General features: G+C 48.4%; 2 protein-coding genes across 2 annotated transcripts; one reads left to right on the plus strand and one right to left on the minus strand.

The window, feature by feature from the left end:
* Positions 1-579: 579 nt before the first annotated feature.
* Positions 580-1,460, plus strand: TOMM5 (translocase of outer mitochondrial membrane 5). Its single transcript, XM_057430458.1, has 2 exons — positions 580-756; positions 1,286-1,460. The coding sequence occupies exons 1-2, from the start codon at positions 636-638 to the stop codon at positions 1,318-1,320; spliced, it is 156 nt and encodes a 51-aa protein (XP_057286441.1). The 5' UTR covers positions 580-635; the 3' UTR covers positions 1,321-1,460.
* A 7,949-nt stretch (positions 1,461-9,409) lies between these two features.
* On the minus strand, positions 9,410-11,258 carry EMC4 (ER membrane protein complex subunit 4). Its single transcript, XM_057430453.1, has 5 exons — positions 11,122-11,258; positions 10,922-11,021; positions 10,601-10,754; positions 9,603-9,763; positions 9,410-9,489 (listed from the first exon to the last, which is right to left on the minus strand). The coding sequence occupies exons 1-5, from the start codon at positions 11,196-11,198 to the stop codon at positions 9,454-9,456; spliced, it is 528 nt and encodes a 175-aa protein (XP_057286436.1). The 5' UTR covers positions 11,199-11,258; the 3' UTR covers positions 9,410-9,453.
* Positions 11,259-14,647: the final 3,389 nt, after the last annotated feature.

Below are 14,647 nucleotides of genomic sequence, written 5' to 3' on the forward strand. Positions count from 1 at the left end.
GGAGTGTGTTTCGAGACTTCTTTTCCAAACAGGCAGCAGCTCAGCTCCCCACCAAAGACCCATCTCTGCCGCAGGAAACAGCATGCTACTGTCTGCAATCTGGCAGGAGCAAAAGAAACACGCACTGCTGCTGGCAGAACCATCGAATCACCCACTGGTTTGAGTTGGAAGGGGCTTTGAAGACCAGAGTTCAAACCAGTGGAATTCTCCCTGCGGAAATCTCACACAACCCCCCACCCCGAGCTCGCTCCCCCTAATAGGCGCCCGTGTCCCGGCTTTCAGCCTAGCACAAGAGGCTGACGCGCGACCCCAGAAGAGAGGCAGGACGCGAGCGCACAAGAAGCGGAAGCACGGCACCCATAAGCTGGACGCAAGCGCAAGGCAGGAGCAACTACAGCCTCGGAAGAGGCAGCATGAGAGTGCAGGAGAGGCGGAAGCGCGGCGCCGGAAGGGGTAGAACGTAAGCACGTAGCACGCTCTCAGCCCCGGGGGGAGCCGCCGCAGTACTGCCGCTGCAATCTAGCGCATCCGCGCGCCTCTTTGCGCTCGCTCCGCCGCCCACCCTGTGCACGTGAGGCCAGCGCGCGTGGCTCTTCGCGCCAGCCGCAGCGGCGCGCGGGGACGCCGGCGTGAGCATGTTCCGCATCGAGGGCCTGGGGCCCAAAATGGACCCGGAGGAGCTGAAGCGGAAGATGCGCCGCGACGTCCTCACCTCCGTCCGCAACTTCCTCATCTATGTCGCGCTGCTGCGGATCAGTGAGTACGCGGCGTGGTCGGGTCGGGTCTGGTCTGGTGGCAGCCAGGGCCTGCGTGTGCCGGTGGCTGGGCGCGTCCTCACGGGGGCGGGAGAGCTTCGGCATCCCGGCGGGGCCTGGGCGAACTCCGCGGTTCTGGACTTCCCCAGAGCATGGAAGAACATCGCCATGCTGCCTGTTCTTGCAGGCAGTGCTGTAACTTGTTGCATCAGAGCTTTTCTTCAGGGTGCTCTTCACTCCGTTTGTGTGATTCCGTCTGCGCCCGGTGGTGTCGAGCGCTTGCCCACGGCGTTGAACTGCAACACAAGCGGGCATACCCTGTTCCCCCTTGAATCATGCTACTTCACCCGTTAAAGCAGTCATGCAGGGAGAGAAGGGACGATGTGGGAGGCGGGGGGTGGTATCTCACCCAAAGTCTGAATATTTTAGATGCCACGTAAACGTGTTGTAGTTTCATCGCAGACTCACTGTAGACTTCCTGTTACTCTCAGCTGAGTTAAGTTCATGTGGCTTTATTTTCTTTTTTTCAGCTCCTTTCATCCTGAAGAAGCTGGACAGTATATGAACATTTAAGTCTCAGTGTATGAAAACATAAAATGGACTGTAGCTGCTTTCCTGTTTGCTAATTAAGTATTGTGATAGAGGCAGACATCTAATACTAAATGGTTCTAAAATGTTCACTTAAGCATATCTGACCTGAGAAGGATAGCCAGGAAGATGCCTGTTCCTGCAGGTGAATTCTGGTCAAAGAATACTCCCTAGTGTCATCAAGTAACGACTTGTGATGGAACATTTCTTGTACTGTTTTGAAAAACCCTTCACCTCCATTTTATACAAAGTGTTAAATGTTAGTAATTTCTTTTTATTATGCAGCTACCTCTAAATTGCCACATGCTATCAATGTTACTGAACCTGTCTGTATGAAAAATGAAGTTGTTAAAGAATCCAGCTTGAAAAATGAAGTTAATGAATCCAGCTCACAGCAGCTTGATTTGAAATAAATGGAAGAGTAGTTTTGTCACTTAACTCTGGTAGTGATTTGTTTTTAATACTCATCACTTAAGCTAGAGGTCATCTGGTATTATATCTCTGGTTCTTGTCTTAACCTTGCTCCCTCCTCCACCTTAAAAATCAACTTATATTGAGGAAAAGCAAGAGAGAGTGAAAAAAGACAAGGTAATGGTGTGTTTTTCAGGTTGCTAAATGTGTACCTGAAGCAACTGAGAGATATGATCATTTAGTCAAGATTCAGAGAAATGAAGAAATGTGCTAAAGCTTTATCCAGCAGATCTGTACCAGTTTTCCCTTCAATTAGAACCTCCTGGGTCTTGAATTTCCACAAAGAAAAGCAGGAACACCACCATATTTCTTCTTTAAGAGGTAACCGAATTTTAGTCACAACAGTCTTTTTACAATGCCTGTTACTGCCTCTTGCCAGTACTGGCAGTGGTTTAGGTGGTCTGTTAGTTTGTTGTTTTTTTTTAATTTAGTATCATGAATCAAGCCGGTTTTACCATGACAAATTGCTGTATTCTGGTAGTTCAAGAGTATTATTTTACTCCAAAGCTGCCTGCAATATGCTTGCACTGCCTATGCTGATGTCAAAATAGGGGGTATTTCCTCAGAGAAACAGCTTGCTTTACAAAGGAGATTGTGATTGTCCTCTCTGAAAGGGGTTTAGTAAACTTTGTACTAATGCTTATTAGTATCGGCCCTATAACAAGTTACCAAAGCAGGAGTTGGATTTTCAGTTGGTTTGGTTTGCCTAAGTCTTAAAAGATATATTTAGGATTTGACTTGATATCCCTTAGATCAGCTGCACACTAAATCTCCAGAGAGGCTTAAATGTTTCTCAGACTTGTACTTAATGCCTGGAAATAACTTAGGGGAGTGCAAGCAAAGCCACTTGTAAAAAGGCACACTGAGTACTTGCCCCTGAGACAGGTAGGGGTTGAAAGTGCAGTTCATGAATGGCAGGCTGGGAAACTGGATATTAATTTGGAAGCATAACAAATTAATCTGAAGACTTCTAACCAGAGCTGATGCATAGCACTGGAGCCTTGGATGCCCACTGCAGTCAAATAATCCAGTCCTATTTAATTCTCAGGATTTTTCGGAGAAATTAAAGTAAGGATATTCCTGAGCTCATTGTTCTGATATCTTTGTAAAATAGAGCAAGCGTAACTGAATAAATTGTGGAATTATATTATCCAGTTACTAATTAAAATTAAGTTAATGCAGTAGGTAACTGCATTGGAGTTACAATGTTGATGGTGGGAGTAATGAGATACATTAAAGAGATACTCTGCCTGTGCTGGCCAGAATCTTCAGCCACCCTGTCCTCTGCCCAGCTCTGGAGAATGAAACACTGGAATCCCTTTTGGTGTTGGGTCTTCGTGCAAGGTCAAGAGATAGAGGGGTGGAGTACTCAAGCAGTGTAAGGATGTGAAGGTTTCTAGCAAGCAACTTCACTTTATCCTTAAAATCATGTATGGCAGTTTGTCCACTTGCAGGCACGTTTCAAGGCATAACACAGCTGACATGTCAGCAGTTCTTCAAACTGGCTGTTGAGAACTGTTAAAGACACTTCTTGGAACTTGCTTTCAGGCACATTGAGAGATGAAGCCATCTCTTTATTAAAATAGCAGAAAATAAATGGCTGATATTTTTCTGATGACTCTGGTTTTCTGCAATCTCATGTGCCAGGCAACTTCATTATCAGCAGCCTTCTTGCAGGAGGGGAGAGATCTCCAGCAGGAGAGTGAGTGGGGTGTCAGACTGCAGTCTGGCTGATGACTCATCTGTTGCCTTTTCACTTCTATGGCCTGTTCTGCTGAAGTGTAAGATGTGCTGCTGCTGTGTGGTCTCAGACCCTGCAGAAACATCTCATCACAAACAGAATGCCTATGTCAAGTATAGGGTCAGGATAGCAAGACAAGTAAAACATAAGTCCTTGTGAAGTTCAGAGCTCAGCTTATCCTGTAGGTACCTTTTTTCAGGTGATGTTATGACTGTTGGCAGTAGGAGGAAAACATTCTAATTTTTCCACACATTCTAGGCCTTAGTAACAGAGTTTTATTTCTGCTCTGTCTCAGGGACCGATATCATCCATTTGTGATGGAAGTCTGAGTGTTGAGGACAGTCTAAACCTATGTCACACTCAGTGTGGAGTCCTCATCTGTTTGACTATAGTTAACATGATGCAAGCAGGTTGCAAGCTTGCCTTAGGTAAAGGATGTTAAGACTGAAAAAAAGTTGATCCTAAGTCCAGCATGAGACCATATCAGCATGACATTTCCATGCACTTACGCTTCTCAGAGCTGTTTTGGCATTTTCTAAAATAAGCTTACCTTACTTTTGAACCTGAAGATTTGTGTATCACCCATTGCATGAAAGGATAATAATGTTAGTGATCTATGCTACTCAGTACTCAAATTAAAGCAGAACATTAAATAGCTTAACTCAGGTAACTGCAGCTTTGTATCTAAAACTGAATAGTCTGTGTGGCTCTCCTGCATGAAGACCTTTTGCACTTTTTTACAAAGCGTTATTCTGGGCCTCTTAATTACTAAATGTGTCACAAACATGCAGCTAGAGAAGTCCTTTGTCCAATGCTTTCCCCATTTACAACTTTCCTTTTCAGTGACAAGGTTGTGTAACAGGCTTTTTCTGCGGCTGCCTAGTTCAGAAACTAAAGAAATTGGTAGTATTTTTTTGTCCGAACAGAGTTGATATATATACCAGACAAGAACCTATTAGGCATGTGCAAATATTCACTTAAATTGCATTAATCTTCTGCTTGGGATTATCTGATGCAGGCACAGAGGACAGAGGCATCCTGGGATGGGCTGTATTCGGCAACTAACTGTCCTGGTGTTTGTGAGAAAATAATTCCCAAATAAAGAGCAGCTGTCTCTAGTTGGCCCCCTCCCTGAGAAAGACAGATGCTATTCAGTAGAGATAAAAGTGCTCTTCCCTTTACATGCTGTCAGAATACCTCTCTTCTCTTATGTTTCCCCAGTGCACAGCTCCACACATCAGCTACACAGCTCTGACCATGTGCTTTGGTGTGAGATCCAGCAGCTGGAGGAGACAGGCAGGTGACCCAGCAGCCAACACATTGGGAAGTGCGGCCCAGCCTACTCTAGATGCAGTCTCAGTCAACTCAGTAAGCTGGAAACCTGCTGAAGGCTGCTGACACAAATGGTGCAACAATCTAGGCAAATGGAAGGATTTATAAAGCAGTTCAGTTGACAATGGCTGACACTTCCAGATTTGACTCCCAGGCTGTACAGAGGCAGGGAAAATCATCTTGTGTGGGTTTTTTTGTTGGTAGAGCCTGGTAGGAAATAGTAATATCCTTGACTTTTAAACAGTACCCTTACAGTGTCGCCCTCCAGTTTATATGTGGCTTTTTCTCACTGTGGTGGAGTATCGAGGGCTTGATCCAGTTGCTCACTGGTGATTGCCAGCCTCTTGCAGCTGTTTTGAGTGGGGCAGGTCTCCATGTGTCCTCTGTCATACTTGTAGACGATATTCCAGCCCCTCTGGCCCCTTCTCAGTACAGACAAGTGCAGAAAGAAACAAGCCTCTCTATTTCTTAAAAGCTTTTGGTAACTCCACCAACTTGAATACAGCACACAGTGTCACACAGTCAGAAAACCTTAATGAAGTTTTGTGCTCCTGGCAACCAATGTAAGGGGTGACAAAAAAAAGGAAGAGCTCCTATGCAATGGCCACTGATTAAGACTCCCCAACTGAAGGGCCTAGGCTTTACGGCAGGAATATTCTTTGTCTACATGCAGTGCTTTGCTTTAGGTTTTAGCCCTGTCTTTTGGATGTATCCCCATCCTGGAGGGTCATCGTGGTTGATGAGAAGTTCCCCATGCCCCAGCACCCCCGGTGTGCACTTGCAGCCCAGAAGCCCGCTGTGCGATGTGCTGCATCCCCAGAGTGTGAGCAGCAGGTCAAGGGAGGGGATTTGCCCCCAGTACTGTGCTCTGGTGAGTCTCCCCCCCACCCCCCCCACCCCGCAGTGCTGCATCCAGCTCTGGGGCAACAACACAAGAGGGATGTGCCGCTGCTGGAGTGAGTCAAGAGGAGGCCACAGAGATGCTGCAAGGGCTGGAGCAGCTCTGCTTTGGAGACAGGCTGAGAGAGCTAGTCTTGCTCACTACACGGAGAAGTTGCATAGCTATTTTGCCAGCTTGCCCCATTTCTGTCCCAGTCAACTAATTTCCAGTTACTTTTATTCATTTTTATGAATGCAGCTTCAACTTCATACTCACTTTCAGTTTTCTACAGCCATAATGTTTAAGAACCTTTAGCATAAAACCATGTCAGGTTTTGAACCAGTCAAATCATGTGCTTCCTCTCTCCCATATCCCCCATTGTACAAGCACAAAGTGGTTTTAAGTTCAGTTTTGGCAGTACAATTAAGTTTGAAAATGTCCATTTATCACACATGCAGGAATAAAATTTCTCTCCACTTAAGCCTCTGTTCTGGAGGTGTTACTTTGATTGCCAGCAATTGGCACTGCACTGGCGAATGCCAGATATTTAGTATTCAGTCCACTTACAAATCAGGTGGCTTAATGCAAGTTTATTGACTGGTGCCTGAAGATGGAGAGCAATGCTTTCAAATACTAGTACTCACCAGTTTCTCATGATTGGAAGTAATGTGTGACTCATTCACAGAACTTGAAAATTTTGGGAAAAATGAAAATATCACTCACTGGAAAAAAAAGTCACATGCTGAAATTCAGAGACACCAAAATGTACTGTTTAACCAGCCTAATGACCCTGAGGGGAGGTTGCAGGTCAGGCCTGTGGTAAAGCTAGGGTCACACCTGGTGGTAAAAGGGAAGTGTCAGGGATCACATACCCCTTTCAGGTTGTGCTGCCATCATGTCCCTGAGTGCCAAGGCCATCAATGACCTTGACTGTGGTGAGTACAGGGGTACTGGCCTCAGAGTAATGGGGGGAGCAGGGGGCTATCCCTGAGGCTGTGGTCAGGGGCGCTGGGCCCTGAGACAGGGGACGCGGTGGGGTCTCTAACACGTCCCTCAGTGCCCCCTTGGCCACCACCGCAGTGCTGGTGGCCGCTGAGGCCCGTCCTGGTGAGTCACGGCCCTGTCACAGATGGGGGTCGGCAGCAGCAGGAGCGGGCGGAGAGGATGGGGCGTGGCCACGGGGTGCCCAGGTAATTGGCGAGTCTGAGAGTGGGCGTGGTCTTGGCTGCTTGAGGGGGGGGGGGTCATGGCGCAGGAGGGTACCCGGTGGCGGATGGCAGGGGGGGCAGAGCGGAGTGGAGTGGAGAAGCTGTCGGAGTCGGCTGAAGGAGCTGGCTGTGGCAAGGAGCGGCCATTTAGAGAGGGTCCGAATCCTTTGGCTGAAGGCAGAGTGGCGGCAGTGTCCCGGGGCTGGCCGGCTTGGAATGGCCTCCGGGGCCAGAGCAACTGGGAGAAGGGGGACCAGGCGGGAAAGGTCACCAGCCTCATCGCAGCCCCAGCGTGGGAGAAGGGAGTCCTCTGCCGGCGCCCCAGCCTGCGAGTGCCACTGCGAGGCAGCGGGGTGTTCTCTAAAGCAAGCGCTACGAGGCCAGTGGGGTGTACTGGGTAGCAATGGAATATACTGGAATGGGGATCTGGATCATACTGGAAGTCCTGAGGAAGGCGCTAAGCCATACTAGGATTCACTGGACCCTACTGAAAAGCAAGGGTCTGGACCATCCTGAAAATCATGACGAGGCTCTGAGGCATACTTGGGAGACGTACGGGGGCATGGGGGGGGGGCGGAGGGGGTGACGGGACGGGCGGCGGCAATGGCTGTGTACTGGCACTTACTGGTGGTTGTTGGAGAGGGGGAACGTGCCACATACAGGTGGCACAAATCGGCAAAAAGTAGGGAGAAAACCAGGGGAAATAGCGGAAAAAAACTTAGGGTAAAATGGGGAAATAAGAGCAGAAACAGGCACAAGCCAAGGGAAAACATGAGATGGCGAAACTTAAGGGGAAACTGGGAAAATGAGGAAAAATACGCAGATATGAGTCAGGAATAGGGAGAAGGAGGAGAAAGGGTGGAAGTGCAGCAAAACCAGGAAAAATGGTAAAAGCAGGGAAATTATGGAAAACAGAAGTGGAAAAATGAAGGAAATTGGGGAAAGAGGAAGGAGACAGCACAAACGAAGAAAAATGGGTCAAAAACGGGGAGGGGGGGGGGGGTGGGGAGGCAATATGGGGCAAAACCAGACAGTTACGGTGGCTGGGGCAGGAACATTTGGAATAAGCCAAAATGGGGCATACAAGAGCACAGAAAAATGGGGGAAAACCATGGAAAAGTGAGCTAACACCAAGAATAAATAGGAGGAAACAGGGTGAAAATGGGCAAACAGGACAAAAGGAGCAAAACCTGGTGAATACAGAGGCAAAACAGAGACAACAATGGGGGGAAAAAGAAGCAAAAATTGGATAGTTGGGGAAATCTGTAGGTGTTTGTGGGGCAGGGACAGCAGCTATGGGACACTTGGGGGAAATCTGGAGCTATTATGGATACCTGGAGAGGTGTGGGATAGTTTGGGGGCAGCTGGGAGAACTGCAGGGCAGTTACGGACAGTGGAAGGTAGTTGAGGGGCAGCCATGGTTCAAGCTCTTGGAGTAGGTCAGACATGGAGTTCTTGGAGGTGCTGACAGAGGGGCTGAGGCTTCTCTGTGGTAAAAGGTGTCAGGGGTCACATCCAAAGTGTGGATGATAGGATCTCCCCAAGGCCCTGAGCACACCAGTATGGCCTCACAGATCCCAGTACTGCATATGCACTGCCCTAACTCACTGTCCACCATCCTAATATGGGCCCAGTGCTCCCAGTATGATGGCAGTGTGAGCCACAGGTCTTCAAGTGTGATCCCAGTACAGGCTCAGTGTTCTAGTATGAGCTCAGGTGTTCCCAGTACAATGCCAGTCTGGGAGTATGATTCCAGTATATTACCAGTGCTCCCCATATGATGACAGCCTAAGTCACAGGTCTTCAAGCATGATCCCAGTATGGGCCCAGTACTTTGAGTACAGCAGCAATGCTCCCAGTACAATGCCAGTTTTGGTCACAGCTCTTCATCTGGGAGCCCAATATGGCTCCAACACTCCCCCTGTGGGCCCAGTGCTCTGAGTATAATGCCAGTATGAGCTACATTTAAACTAAGATCCTAATATGAGCCCAAACATCCCAGTATGGACCAAGTGTTCCCAGTACAGTGCCAGCCTGGGCTGCAGCTCTCCAAGTATGATCCCAGTATGGACCCAAACACTCCCAGTGCATTCTTGGTGTTCCCAGCATGCACCCTAATATGGGCCCTGAAGCTCTAACTACGGCTCCAATGTACTCCCATTGTGACCCCCAAGGCTCCCTGTGCTCCCAGTACAGGCCCTGAGGCTCCCAGGATGGGCCCCAAGGCTCTGAGTTCAGCCCCAGCATACTCTGGGTGTGAATCCCAAGCCTCCCGGTACATGCCCCAAAGCTCACAGGGCACTCCAAGCACAGGCTTTAGTGCTCCTCCAGTGCACTCCAAGTGTTCCCAGCAGACAGCAAAAACAGTTTTTGCTCTGACCCGTGCCTCTTTGGGCTGCACCCCTAAACCTTCATAATTCCTTCAAAAACAGTATTACCAGCCTGCCATCACCTTTATTGGTGGGTGGGTGCATTGGGTCACAGGATGAGGCCCCCACCAGTGAACTCCATTCGCTGCAGAGGGAAGAGAGAGAAATCGGGTAAGTGTGGGAACCCCAGTATCCAGGCCAAGGGGAACCTTGCCATCAGGCCAAATGGGGTGGGGAGACCTTGACATCTGGGCATACCTGCGGGGGGGCAACGAAGGCCAGCCAGTCGGAGGGGCGGGTGGGCAGCAAACCCATGGCTTGGCACTTGTAGAGAGCCAGTGCCAGCCCCAGCCCATTGCCCACTAGGAACACCAGACCCTGCAGTGCCCGCCGGCTTGAGCTCTCCAGTGCCTTCAGTGCTGCAGGGGTGACAGGAAGAGATGGGGAGGATGGGGGACCTGTCCCCACTGGGGACCAGGGGTAATGACAGGTGGGGATTCATGGGGGGGGGGGGGGGGGGCACTGGGTGGATTGCACAGGGGTGGCTGCTGGGGAACACACAGGAGTGACCAACATGGATGCAACTGTCTTAGGGACAACTGTAGGGGAAAGCATGGTGGTAAAGTGACATTGGGGTGACTGCTGGGGGATGCATAGGATGGGGGCAACTGTTCTCGAACATGTGGAGAAACTGATGAGGGATCATATCATAGGAATGACTGCTGGGGTACCCGTGCAGGTAAGTGACACAGGGCCAACTGTTGCAGTGGGACAGGTTTGGGTTAAAAGGGACCTTAAAGCTCATCCAGTTCCAACCTTCTGCCACAGGCAGGGACATCTTCCACTAGTCCAAATTGTTCCAAGCCCTGTGCAACCTGACCTTGAACACTGTCAGGGATGGGGCAGCCACAGCTTCTCTGGGCAACCTGTGCCAGGGCCTCAGCACCCTCACAGGGAAGAACTTCTGCCTAATATATAATCTAAATCTCTTCTCTGTCACTTTAAAGCCATTCCCCCTTGTCCTGTGGTGCCATGCCCTTGTAAAAAGCCCTGTCCAGGTTTCAATGTCCCACATATGTGGGGCAGGGGCTGTTGCAGGAACAAGTGTGGCGGGATATGAGGGGATGACTTTTGCTGGGGAAGATGTAAGGCAGTGGACCACAGCAGGTAAGTGGGGCAAGTGTGGTGTGGCAGGAGCTGGTTGTGTGGGGACACCCAGGGAGCTGTCACCCACACCCACACGGGGCTGTACTCACTGGCAGAGAGGGACATGAGGGCCTGCAGTGGGCGCCAGCCCATCATACAAACCATCATGGCAGGAAAGATGGAGATGGTGTTGCCAGCCATATACATGATGAACAGGTTCATTGGGATCTGCTTTAGCGGTGCCAGTGCCACATCCCAGCAGCGCTGCAGGGAAGGAGAGAGCACAGAAGTCCATGATACATACAGGACAGCTCCCATACAGCACCTGGGCATGTGGGACTGGGACTACTCTGCCACGGAACACCTAGGCATCTGGCGGGTGTCCCTTCTTCCCTCTTCCCCATCCCCCCCTCCCCCCCCCCCCGGCCTACCTTCTCCATGAGGATTTTGTCGCTCTCGTGGACACCTCCCTCCCCCAGCTGCCGCTCGGCGAACCCCAGCGGCCCACGGCCCTCTGCGGCTCCGCGGGGCCTGTATGGGGATAGAAGGGAGCAGATGAGGACAGGGAGACCCCTGGACCTCACAAAATACGTGTCATTTCTTCCCCCCCCCCCTCCTGTCCAGGCCTCACCGCCCCCCCGGCGCCGCCGCCAGCTCCAACGACCACTTAAAGCGCCGACCCCGGACCGCAGCCGCTGCCGCCGCCATCTTGAGAGTGCCCGACCGGGAACGAGGGGGTGTCACGTGAGGAGTCACGTGAGGAGTCACGTGAGGAAACGGAGCCCTGATGCCCGCCACCTCCGCCGCAGGGCTTCGTGCACCGTAGCAGGGCTATAGTACCGCGGTGGCGGCGCTCGTTCCACGGCAGCGTCCTTGTGCACAGCGACGCGTCCCCGAACACGACCCTTGCAACCGCGGGGCAACGCCGCGGGGTTCACGCCTTCGTTTTTAACCCTTTCCTGTCTGTCGGATAACACGTCTGCTTCTATCCACTGCTCTGTCTTTATTTTTTAGTATTTCTTGCATTCTTTACAGCTCTCGTTTTTTGCATTTTCTATCTTAGTCTTCCTTTATTTGGTTCCCTTGGCCTATTCTGTCATTCACTCATCCCTCTTACCATTTGGATTTTGCAGATTTTGTTGCTATGTCTGCTTTTATCAAGCTTTATATTTAATTTGTGTCCTGTCGGTCATGGGGGGGGGGGGGGGTGTGTTTTTTTTCCCCCTGTTTTAACATGGTTGTTATTTTTTTGTGTATGTGTGTCTATGTAGTTTCTTGTCTCTGTTTTGTAATCTTTTCCTTTCTAAATCCCCATCACTTTAAAAATTTGTTGTTTCTGTTTAATTTTGCCCTTATTTTTATGTTTTTCCTTTATTTTCGTAGTTCCCGTTAATTTTAATATTTTCTGTGTTTTTTTATCCAGTCCACTGTCTGTATTTTTAAACTTTTTTCTTGTATGTCCTTTTACCTTTGTTTTTTAAATTGTCTTTCCATGGTGGCTTTTATCAAGTTGTCATCCCTATTTTTTACTTCTTTTTTTGTCTGTTGTGTACTATGCTGGTTTTTAAATTTGCTTTTTTGGTCTCTGCATTAGTTCACTGTCCATATTTTTAGTTTTTTCATTTATCAACCTAATTATATTGCTTTCGTTTTGAAATACATATACTTTTATTCACTCCTGTTTCTATTTTGAATCATTTCCTGTCTGTCATGGGATGCATAGCTTTTTAAATTTTCGTTCTTTGTATGATTTTATCTAGTTATTATGGCAACAGAAGGGTGAATTATTTTTGGCCTGGTGGGCCCATGGCACCTCAGGCCATCAAGACAGAGATGGAACATATAGATGGGCTTGTGATCGAGGGATGGACTTGACTATGGACACTATTCCCAGGTTATTAATGAATGTGAAATGTGCATTTAAGCTCAAGTCTGATAGAAAAAAAAAAAACAAACAAACCCACACCCCCATTCCTTTACTTGTAGAAAAACATCGTATGCTCAAGAAGCAGCATATTAAATTGCATCTGTGTAAACATAACTGGTAAGGTTTTGATACTGTGAAGCTTTACAGAAACCCCAGTTAAAAAGCAGACTGAACAAACTACTAGAAAAAGAAAAGCGATACCAAATTTCCAAGGCTGTCAAGTAGAAATTTTTACCACCAGATGGATGTTACAAAGAATGTAATTTAAGTATCTTAAGAAAAAAGATCTGAATCAATCTTCTGAAGTGAAAACTTAAAACCCAACCAGCATCTGTTTAGATAGGTGATGTGGAGCTAAAATAGTATTATGGTTTATGATATGCATGCAAATACAAGTCACCTAGCTAACCTGGATTTGGAGGAGGCTGAAGGTTCTTAATGACTTCTTTGCCTCAGTCTTCACTGGCAAGTGCTCTGACCACACCACGCAAGTCTTGGAAGGCAGATGCAGGGACAGTGAGAATGAAGACCTTAGGCCCACTGTAGGAGAGGGTCAGGTTCAAGATCATCTTGAGAACCTGAATGTGCACAAGTCCATGGGACCTGATGAAATCCACCTGTGGGTCGTGGGTCCTGAAGGAGCTGGCAAATGAAGTTGCTAAGCCACTGTTCGTCATACTTGAAAAACCACAGCAGTCAGGTGAAATTCTTGATGACTGGAAAAAGGGTAATATAACCCCCATTTTCAAGAAGGGGAAGATGGAAGACTTGGGAAACCACAGACCAGTCAGTCTCACTTCTGTGCCTGGCAAATTCTTGGGGCATTCTGGAAAGCATGCTAAGGCACAGGAAAACCAACAAGGTGGTTGGTGACAGCCAATATAGCTTCATTAAGGGGAAATCCTGTCTGACCAATTTGGTGACCTTCTATGATGGCGCTACGGAACTGATGGAAAGGGGCAAAGCCATTGACGTCACCTACCTGAACTTGTGCAAAGTGTTTGACACTGACCCACACAACATCCTTGTCTCTAAACTGCAGAGGCGTAAATTTGATGGATGGACCACTCAGTGGATAACTAATTGGTTGGATGGCCGGATGCAGAGTTGTGGTCAAGGGCTCAATGTCCAACTGGAGACTGGTAACGAGCAAGTCCAGAGGAGGTCCACAAGGATGGTAAGGGGGCTGGAGCACCTCTCATTCAATGACAGGCTGAGGAAGTTGGGGCTATTCAGGCTGGAGAAGAGAAGGCTGCATGGAGATCTCATAGCAGCCTTCCAGTATCTGAAGGGGGGTGTCGTGGTTTAAACCCAGTCAGGTAACTTGTTCACTCACTCCCAGGGGCTACAAGGAGGCTGGAGAGGAACTCTTCATCAGGAACTGTAGTGATAGAACAATTGGCAATGGGTTTAAGCTTAAACAGGGGAAGTTCAGGTTAGATCTAAGGAAGAAGTTCTTTAATGTGAAGGTGGTGAGGCGCTGGTACAGGTTGCTCAAAAAGGTAAATGCTCCATCCCTGGCAGTGTTCAAGGCCAGGTTGGACAGAGCCTTGGGCAACATGGTCTTGTGTGAAGTGTCCCTGACCATGGCAGGGGAGTTGGAACTAGATGACCTTAAAGTCCTTCCCAACCCTAACCATTCTATGATTCTATAATTAATTACTTCTATGTCTTAGTATCTTGACTGTAGCAGACATTTTAATTAAATAAAGCAATTGAAGAATTTTGTATTCAGAGTCTTCAAATACTAGGGTAGGAAATACTTCTATTAAGAAGAACTTGTGCAATTACAAGTTGCAAAGACTCCAAGGTTCAGTACATCTTGGGTTTGCTTTTACAGACAGTTTCCTTATGCACAAGCTGTCTACATAGCAGAATTAGTTGAATCCTGGGCTGAATTTTTGCAGTTTGTTTATGCACTATATTCCTAAAGAATCTCCTCAATTCTGCCAAAGAGACACTGCCCCTAACTCCAGAATCTTTCATAGGGTCCACCTCCCTGGATTATTTATTTTTGCTGTGTGCTAACTAGCTGTAAAGGCAGATGTCTGGGCTCACTCCTATTGCTTCTTTGCTCCACACACTGACATACAGGGGGAGAAAGTGTTTGATCAGGATCACAGAATCATGGTATTGTTAGGGTTGGAAAGGACCTTAACATCATCTTGTTCCAACCCACCTGCAGGGAGTGTTGTGAGGTAGGGGTGCCTCACACTAGACCATGTCATCC

Source organism: Pezoporus wallicus, unplaced genomic scaffold (genome assembly GCF_028554395.1).
Source record: "Pezoporus wallicus isolate ANWC-B61680 ecotype Strahan unplaced genomic scaffold, APGP_CSIRO_Pwel_v1 contig_3573, whole genome shotgun sequence".
Lineage (NCBI taxonomy): Eukaryota > Metazoa > Chordata > Aves > Psittaciformes > Psittacidae > Pezoporus > Pezoporus wallicus.

Bases quoted from the DNA above. Each gene is read 5' to 3' on its own strand.
- TOMM5 (XM_057430458.1), top strand. From the start codon at position 636: ATGTTCCGCATCGAGGGCCTGGGGCCCAAAATGGACCCGGAGGAGCTG. The intron at 757-1,285 runs GTGAGTACGCGG...TCTTTTTTTCAG, and splicing joins TGTCGCGCTGCTGCGGATCA to CTCCTTTCATCCTGAAGAAG.
- EMC4 (XM_057430453.1), bottom strand. From the start codon at position 11,198: ATGGCGGCGGCAGCGGCTGCGGTCCGGGGTCGGCGCTTTAAGTGGTCG. The intron at 10,755-10,921 runs GTAGGCCGGGGG...CCTTCCCTGCAG, and splicing joins ACAAAATCCTCATGGAGAAG to CGCTGCTGGGATGTGGCACT. The intron at 9,764-10,600 runs GTGAGTACAGCC...TCACCCCTGCAG, and splicing joins CCTCATGTCCCTCTCTGCCA to CACTGAAGGCACTGGAGAGC.